General features: G+C 32.8%; 2 protein-coding genes across 2 annotated transcripts; both read left to right on the top strand.

Moving 5' to 3' along the window:
- Window positions 1-224: 224 nt before the first annotated feature.
- On the top strand, window positions 225-3,150 carry LOC131641315 (uncharacterized). The gene is made up of 9 exons (XM_058911615.1): window positions 225-383; window positions 475-555; window positions 661-710; window positions 1,736-1,813; window positions 2,012-2,069; window positions 2,148-2,197; window positions 2,455-2,563; window positions 2,645-2,706; window positions 2,786-3,150. The coding sequence occupies exons 1-9, from the start codon at window positions 300-302 to the stop codon at window positions 2,826-2,828; spliced, it is 615 nt and encodes a 204-aa protein (XP_058767598.1). The 5' UTR covers window positions 225-299; the 3' UTR covers window positions 2,829-3,150.
- Window positions 3,151-4,103: 953 nt separating this feature from the next.
- Window positions 4,104-8,019, top strand: LOC131641314 (serine hydroxymethyltransferase 3, chloroplastic-like). The gene is made up of 11 exons (XM_058911614.1): window positions 4,104-4,503; window positions 5,273-5,468; window positions 5,584-5,758; window positions 5,862-5,979; window positions 6,078-6,190; window positions 6,305-6,427; window positions 6,577-6,681; window positions 6,821-6,907; window positions 6,996-7,103; window positions 7,311-7,383; window positions 7,478-8,019. Exons 1-11 carry the CDS (start codon window positions 4,317-4,319, stop codon window positions 7,750-7,752), a joined length of 1,560 nt encoding a protein of 519 aa, XP_058767597.1. The 5' UTR covers window positions 4,104-4,316; the 3' UTR covers window positions 7,753-8,019.
- Window positions 8,020-8,956: the final 937 nt, after the last annotated feature.

Here is an 8,956-nt window from a genome sequence, read left to right as displayed (position 1 = left end):
TTATTTGATTTCAAGAAAAATATCCGGTATGCCCTCGAAATTTCCGGTATCTCCCAAAAATTTAAAATGTCCGGTTCCTCCCGTAGATTTGAAAAAATATGATAATAAAAAATAGTTGGACATTTTGGTCTTTTCATATGTTTGGGGTGACATGTCAAATTGGGGGGCGGCATCTAGATTTCTCTAAATCCTCCGATATAGGTAAAAGCCCAAATAAATTTGTAAGCCCAAACCGAAGAGCAAAGAATCAACAATATCGCTTGCTCTGTGCGCTTGGTTGAGTTGGGAGGTAATCGAAAATGGCGTGCTTACATGACCACAGTTGTGAAGATCATGATTGTTCATCTGATTGGTCTCTCTACAAACACATCGATCTCACCAAGGTAAAATCTCTCTCTCAAACCCTCGTTCCTTTTCTCTATTTTCTTCAAAAAAATTTATCAACAAAATCACAACCCCGAATTCTCTTTTCAGGCATCTGCTTTGAATGAGGCAACTCCTGGCAGTGTTAAATCAGTTTTCAAAGCTTGGGAACACCGTTTGAACACTTCTGGGGTAATCATCCTTTTTTATTAATGGTTCATGTTACCTTTGTTGCTAGATATGATTAATATGAATATTTAAGTTTTTTTGGTTGTTGTTATGGATTCAATTCATTAGGAACACTTGGAAAGCAATGAGGGTGATCCTGAGTTACTTGTATTCATCCCGTAAGTTACTTTTATTCATCTTTTAATTATTCTTTTATTGCATCACAATTCTGCTACCTATTTCTTGCCATGAAATTGGGAAATATTGTTGTATGATGAAATTGTCTAGTTTTTTTAAACACATGTTAACCATTGTTTAACTATGACAAAATAAATAGAAGTTTTATTTAACCACGGTTTAACATTGACAGTTATTTCATGTGGTGCTATTTAGCCACTTTTCCACCGTAACAAATTTTGGACCTTGTGCGATAGTCCTCCTTGCACGTCTTTAAAGACGGCTCTGGTAATATAGGCTTATCATAGTTGCATAATAAGGTAGTGGGCTACCTCTAGGCTACGTTATGTAGCACCGACACCTCTAAAAACAGGCGTGTCCGTGTTAGTATCAGACACTTCTACCGACATTTGTGATTACGTTTAATTTATTCATTTTTTCAAATTTTTATTGGTGTCGCCGTGTCAGTGTCGGGGTCAAATTCGGGGTGTCCGTGCTTCATAGAGGCTACTTTTGCGAGTTTAGAATAGAATAGAGACAAAAACAGAGAAATCTTTCACATTTTAGAGAATAATGAGTGAATGTTTATGATTAATATATTTTTAAATACTGAACTACATTACATGAGTATATTATATATTTTGTTAGCAACAATACCTTTTCTTATGTTTTTTTTCTTTAAGAAAGAGCAATAACTTCAGCTTCTTTATGTTACAAGAACCAGAGATCAGCAGCTTTTACTGTAGTCCTTAACTGTATAGGTTTTCTTTGATGCTAATGAACTATTCTATTTAATAAGAAAAAATAAATCTGTGGCGCTGGGAGTAGCTTTGTTTTTTCAATGTATTGGATAATGTTTCTTTTCATTGTAAAGCTTTTATTTATTTTGCTAAACTTGAGATTTGTATGATTAGCATTCCGCCAAAAACAGTAATCACAGTGATTGTCACATTCTCCATTTTTTTTAAATTTAAAACTATGCTCGTACAAATTCTTATATGGCTTGTTATGCTTCTTTGTGAAATAGATTTACTTCAGATGTCAAGCTTAAGAGCATATCCATTGTTGGTGGAGCTGATGGAACGAGTCCTTCCAAGATGAGAGCGTAAGTTGATATGGTTTTGAAGAAGCTTTATTGTATTTGGTTGACTCTTTACGAGCAACTTGTTGTACTTATTTCATCTATTTTCGCAATTTCTCCTATTTAGTCAGTAGATACAATACTTGAATATTCAATTACAATAATTTATATTTATTTAAAATATTCTCCACACTGAAGACTGAGAACTTCAAATTGAATTAGGTTCATCAATCGAGATGGCATTGACTTTTCTGATGCACAGAGCATGCAAGCCATTCAGGTATATTTTCCTTCAAATTTTTCATCAATTGACAAATCGACACCACAACTTGTATAATACTGATTTTTATTTATAAAGGAATGGGATTTAGCTGAGAATATGCAAAGAGTATTGGAATACCAGACAAGGTAATCATTATCGTTTACCAACTCTCATTAATGCAATAGTTCACGTACGAAATTCAATTGCTATGTTATATCTGACGTCCCTACACAGCTATCAACTGAGCTGACTTAACGGGACGCTTAACGGGACACTGCTATGTTATATGAATGTTTTATAATTACACACTATCACTAATAAGAGGCACCAGTGCTCTATATCATTGGACTTTTCTTGTGTCTCTGCCACCATGGGTTTTTAATGCATCTATCCATTTGATTAGGTATTCTAAATTTCAAAGTGTGGGAAATATTACATTGCACTTTCCTGATAATTTTGGAGGCGACACTACCAAAATACACTATATTGGTCTTAAAGGCGAAGCTACTCAGGTATTTTTTTTTACCGTAGAATTCAGGGTTGTTTGTTGAATAGTTTACTGCAAAGTATTAACTTTATTGTTTATTGTATAGTTAAAGAGGGATGTCGTAGCCACTATTGTTTACGAGCTTATGCCAAATCCTTCTGATCACAAGTAAGTATTTAACTTTTGAAATCATCACTTTGCCATCATATGTATTTTTTTTCCTAATCCTTAACAAACTATTCTATAGGACACGTGCTGAAAGCGGCGGGGGTCTTTCACATGTCGAGTGAAAATATGTTCAATGATTTTATTGTCACTGGATAACTACCTTTCGAGCCGAAAAGAATACAGATGGATAGCTAAAATATATAACTGCTAAATGAAATAATTTGATCCTGGAGTTGATGTAAGTTACATAGGAAATTCTGATGTTAGATACTTGTTGATCTAGATGGTCAATATCAACGACTGTTATGTTATGAGTTATGACAGTATAAATATCTTGTAGAACAATGGAAACGCTAAGCATTATAAATTCGGTTTTCTATGTTGAAAGAATATGTCCTTTTGGCAAAAAGCAATGGAAAGGGTTAGATGCTATTTTTGTTGGTATGTAATTGTTGCAGAAGTTTGTCATTTGTTGATTTAGATGCAATGACTTTTCTTAAAGAAATGAATCTGATTCTGTTTTATGTGAGAGGTTAACCCGTTTGAAAGGGAAAAAATGCGATTTGTCTTTCCATTGCTTGGTTTATTAGGAAACAAAACTTGGGTGGCTATTTTGAACTCTTTTTATCTTTCATTTGATACTTTAGATTTCAATGGGAAATCTTTTGGAGAATTTGAAACTTGATTCTCATTGATTAACTATTCAATTAAACAACATTATATATAGTAGTCAAAATAAAAAAATAAACAACATTATAGAGAGAGATGGTGATTCAAGGAATTTCAGAAGTTCGAACTTTTACCTTTCATCTTATGGCTTTACACATCTAACTGACTAAATTTAATGGGATATTAATCTGATTATTAAATCAATAATTTTTATTGAATAGATAACTTCACAAATTTTTATAAAATTTTAAAATAATTTGATAAACAAACCCACACAAATAGGGGTGTTCAGTTAACTAAACCTTTTAAACCAAAGTACTTTGTACTTATAGTTTGAGAAACTAAATCTTTTCTAAAAAAAGTCACCGTAAACAGGTTTAATGAAATTAGCATCTAATAAAAATTTGGTTTAAGTTTTAAAAGTGTAGAATTAATTTTAAAATGATTTTGATATGTTTGATTCATGTAAAATTGAATTATTTTGTCACCAAAATTAATTCTATTTAAAATTAAAATGTATAATTTTTGAATTTAATTATACATTTAAATTTATTTTTCAGCTGACTTCTAAACAAATTTGTTTAAATACACAATGAAGCGATTCAAACGTAATTATTTTAACCGAATAACAAAAAACAGAGTGAAAATAACAATAAGAGGTTTATTAGCACCTAATAATAAGATCTAAACTTATTCATCCCTTAATCACCAATCATTAGCAGGGAAAACGAACCAGATTTTACACCAGTTCACCATTTTTGGGTAGTTTGGTTATTTTATTAAACGGGTCGGATTTTCAAATACGGCAAACCGGTTCAGCCGTGTTCCCTATTTATACAACTCGCCGTTCTTCCAACTTCAATTCTTTGTCCGTTCTTTTCCTCGTCACCCTGTTCTTACAGCAACCCACACATTCACTTCCCAAAACCCTAATCCACAAGATGCCTGCGGCGTGTACCGGAGCTGCACTAATGGGTTCTCTTCAACAACAACCTCTCTGGAATAAGCTCCAGAATCAACTGTATCCCACTCATGGCTTTTTACCTCAGCTTAAATTCAACACTAATTTCAAACCATGCAAAGTTTCTCATGTTGAAGGACCTATTCTCACTGCCCCTCAAATTGGAGGTAACCCTAATTTACCACTCGTGTATCTTTTATATACTGTAGACATGTTGTGGAATATTGTCACTTTATGAAGCCTCCCGGAATTCGGAGCTTGTAGCACAAGTGCTTATCAAAATAAGCACTTATGAAAATGCTTGCATAAGCTTTTTTTCTAACAAAAATAAAATAAATTTTAGTTATTGTTATATGTGCTATAAATTGTTTTCATAAGTTATCTTTGAGAATTTATGAAAATAAGTTCAAAAAAATTTATGAATAATGCTATAAGCTGTTTTAATAAGCTCTTCCAAAAAGTTAAACTGTTTCCGTATAAGTTATAAACTGCTTGCCTAAGCAATCATGTAGAGCTTGTAGAAATAAGTTGAAAGTAGCTTATGGACATGTTTCACAAGTGTTTATGGTGGTATATAAACATAAAACAGAGTCCAACTTTTTTTTTCATATTTTTCAAATGCTATAATGGATTACTTGTAGGAATAAGTTTAAAATAGATTATGATAAGTTGTTTGTATAAGTTCTTTCAAACCATCTCGCAAGTGTCTATGCCCCCGTAGATAAACTCGAATGAATTAATCAATCTCAACAGGCTCTAAATAAAACAATGTCAACAACAATATATGTTACTTGAAGCACCTTTGGGATGTTTGATGTTAAGTATCATTATAAAGTTAAAAAATTTGTAACATTATGTATGCTGAAATTTAAGTTTATGTGCCTCAGTGGTTATCTTTTTTGGTCATGGAATTATATGCTTTTAATAACTTATCAGGTGATGGGTCGAGTTTCCTAGACTATGGCTTGAGTGAAGCTGATCCTGAGGTTTCTACAATAATCGGCAAGGAAAAAGACCGTCAATTTAAAAGTCTTGAACTTATTGCTTCTGAAAATTTTACATCTAGAGCAGTCATGGAAGCAGTTGGTTCATGCCTCACAAACAAGTACTCAGAAGGTTTGCCGGGTAAAAGGTAAATTCTATCTACTTTTACTTTTTCTCTAAACAAGAAAGTTTTTTTTTTCTGTAAGAACTACCTTTCTTTTGTCTTCTGTTATTTTGTTGATTGGATCCTGTTTAAATGTAAGGTATTATGGTGGCAATGAGCATATTGATGAGCTTGAAATCCTATGTCAAGAAAGGGCACTTGCCGCATTTCATTTAGATGGTAACAAGTGGGGTGTAAATGTTCAACCATTATCTGGTTCCCCGGCTAATTTTGCAGTATACACTGCAATTCTTAAACCACATGATCGAATAATGGTTAGCTATTTTTCTCTCGTTTAAGTCTGGCGTTTCCAAATTCCAAAATGGGAATTTCATTCATTACGTTATTTTTCTAATATATGTAATGATATGTTGCTAGGGTTTGGATTTGTCTCATGGCGGACATTTATCTCATGGATTCATGACTCCTAAAAGACGTGTATCGGCTACATCAGTTTATTTTGAATCCATGGCTTATCGACTCGATGAATCAACAGGTGCTTATATTTTGTCATTAAATTTGCTTCAGATATATTGATTTATTTGTGGAATAACCTGGGATGATTTTTTTCTTCCCACTTTGGAATTGCAACAGGCCTTATTGATTATGATATGCTGGAGAAAACTGCTAGTATCTTCCGACCGAAGCTCATTATTGCTGGTGCTAGTGCTTATCCACGAGACATTGATTATCCCCGCTTTAGGAAAGTATGTTCTTTACTTGAGCATTTTATGGAATTATAATCCAATTAACTTCTTCTCTACATCATGCAGTTTTTTTTCTTCGCAAAAAGCTAATTACATCTTTATATGCATCTAAAGATTGCAGATAGCATAGGTGCCTTTCTTATGATGGATATGGCTCACATAAGTGGACTTGTTGCTGCATCTGTACTTGCCGACCCCTTTGAGTTTTGCGATATTGTGACAACTACAACCCACAAGGTTTGTTTCAAGATATTTGTGTTCATGCACGCAAAATGAAAGAGAGAAAAATATGCATTTTTTATGTGAAAACAATTCTATTTACGTGAAGCTGTGAGGTGAGTACTTTTCTGTGTAATAATACTTGCAACATTAATGACTTTCTCCAGTCTTTGAGAGGTCCTAGAGGTGGTATGATTTTCTTCAAGAAAGATCCTGTGCACGGCGTTGATCTCGAGACTGCCGTCAACAATGCTGTTTTTCCTGGTCTACAGGTTGGAATGTTCTCTAATTTGTTTGGTTTTAACAATTCTAATTGAGAAATTACATGATCCTAATGCACCTATGGAGTCAGATGCATTTGCTTCTTTATCATCCTATTTTGTGATTTTAATATACTTTAGAATTATTCAGGGGGGTCCACATAACCACACAATTGGAGGACTAGCAGTTTCCTTGAAATATGCACAGTCGCAAGATTTTAAGAACTACCAAAACCAGGTATATATCAATGTCCCTTTTCATCGTTGGTTAGATTTTGACATAAAGAACTTCCTAACAATAACACTCCTAAACCATCATCCTGCAGGTGGTTGCCAACTGTAGAGCTCTTGCTAACCGATTAGTTGAACATGGATATAAACTTGTTTCTGGTGGTAGTGATAATCACCTTGTTCTTGTTGATCTCAGGCCATCGGTAAGTTTCTCCTGCTTTCTAGTATCAATATAATGATAATTCTCTCTTGTTTTCTCCTCCATCTGTTGTAAAAATAATTTAACTTTGTGAAATTTTCTCATAAAATTGCAATGCTGTGTAAATTATTGACATGGTGTGATTTTTCTTATTGATGTATATTCTTTTAGTACCCTGACTGTATTTCATTACCAACATCACATTCTTTAGGGTATTGACGGTGCTCGGGTAGAGAAAATTCTTGACCTGGCCTTTATAACCCTCAACAAGAATTCAGTAGCTGGTAAGCCATATGATCTGCATTTTGACATGACTTTTATGTAGAAACACTTCACATTCATAGGAATTGTGTTACTGACATGTGCTGATTACAAAAGGTGATAGAAGTGCCCAAGTTCCCGGCGGCATTCGCATCGGGTCACCTGCAATGACAACAAGAGGACTTGGTGAGAGAGAATTTGAACTCATTGCAGACTTAATTCACGAGGGTGTGCAAATAAGTCTTGAAGCCAAAAGTTTGGCCTCTGGAACCAAGGTTCAAGATTTCTTGAACTTTGTGGTAACTCCTGAATTTCCATTGAAAGATAAGGTATCAGATTTGCGAAGGAAGGTTGAAGCTCTTGCCACTAAGTATCCTATTCCCGGAGTCTAATTTACTTAATGAGTGCCAAAAACTTGAACACTGCTGAAAATTTTGATACGATAATAATGTTTTTGTGCTGCTGTTAACATTCCTGAAATACTTTTTAGTTCTGGGTTTGTCTTAAAGCAAAGCTTATCATGGTGTTATTGTTGGCATGTTGTTGCTTTATAAAAGTGATGAAATTAGCATGTATTTCAACCTTGGTTTAATTTGGTGAAATAAGTCAGCTCAATGTTTGAAACCAAAAACCATCAAATTTAACACATATATTGGTTACTCGGGAGTCTTCTATAGAGTTTTTGAAGGATTAACTGTCTAACGACTTATTAACAACCACCAACTAATTTTGAGGGGAGTTATAACTAACTAACTAATCAAGTAACTAATTTTACATTTCTGCAACTATGCAATCTAGAAAACACTTTTCAACTCATTAGAAATATTCTGTTTCTCTTTAAAACCAAAGTATAATATATGACTGACAAAGTATGAGTGCCGGTTACTTTGTCTCTATCTCTCTAAACAAAACATTATTAAAATAATTTATCTTAGTGATTCATACATTTGTCAATTACACTAAAGTCACCAAAATGATAAATTGTAAAGTCACTTAATCTATTTCTATTATATCTATTCATATTATATTCTATAAAGGTGAAATTCCCCAAACCTTTTGCGCACTCACCTCACCTTATATACCTTGTATTTTTTCCAAAAATATCATGTTCAAATTAAAAATTGTAAATTTAAAAAATATATGTACATTCAAATTTTATAATTTGAACAATATTAAATATTAGAAAAGAAGAGTAAAGAATAGAAAAAACTTTAAAAATTTAAATTTTAGAATATGATTTTTTTAAATTTACACATCATTGGAATTTGAACATATTTTTTAATTTTTATATTTTTAAAAGCTTTAAAAAAAAAAAAAATAGAAGTGAGATTAGAGGTTCAGTTGTGGAATCCAAACAAGAGTATTTATAATTTCACTTAATTAAACATAGATGTATTGCATGTAATGTAAATATAAATGGATGGTGTTTCACTGAACTATGTAGTGATCACACTCACTATTGAAACTCCAAAATATCCTTTGAAGTGTTTGAAGATTGAAAATCGGATATATCTATTTTACAAATAAAAATCACCTCATCAAAGACATCTAATTTTTTTTTTTTTTTAAAAAGGCTTAATTTCAATTTCTGGATAT

Source organism: Vicia villosa, unplaced genomic scaffold (genome assembly GCF_029867415.1).
Source record: "Vicia villosa cultivar HV-30 ecotype Madison, WI unplaced genomic scaffold, Vvil1.0 ctg.003655F_1_1, whole genome shotgun sequence".
In the NCBI taxonomy this organism is placed as follows: Eukaryota; Viridiplantae; Streptophyta; class Magnoliopsida; order Fabales; family Fabaceae; genus Vicia; species Vicia villosa.
This window is presented reverse-complemented; position numbering and strand designations above follow the sequence as displayed.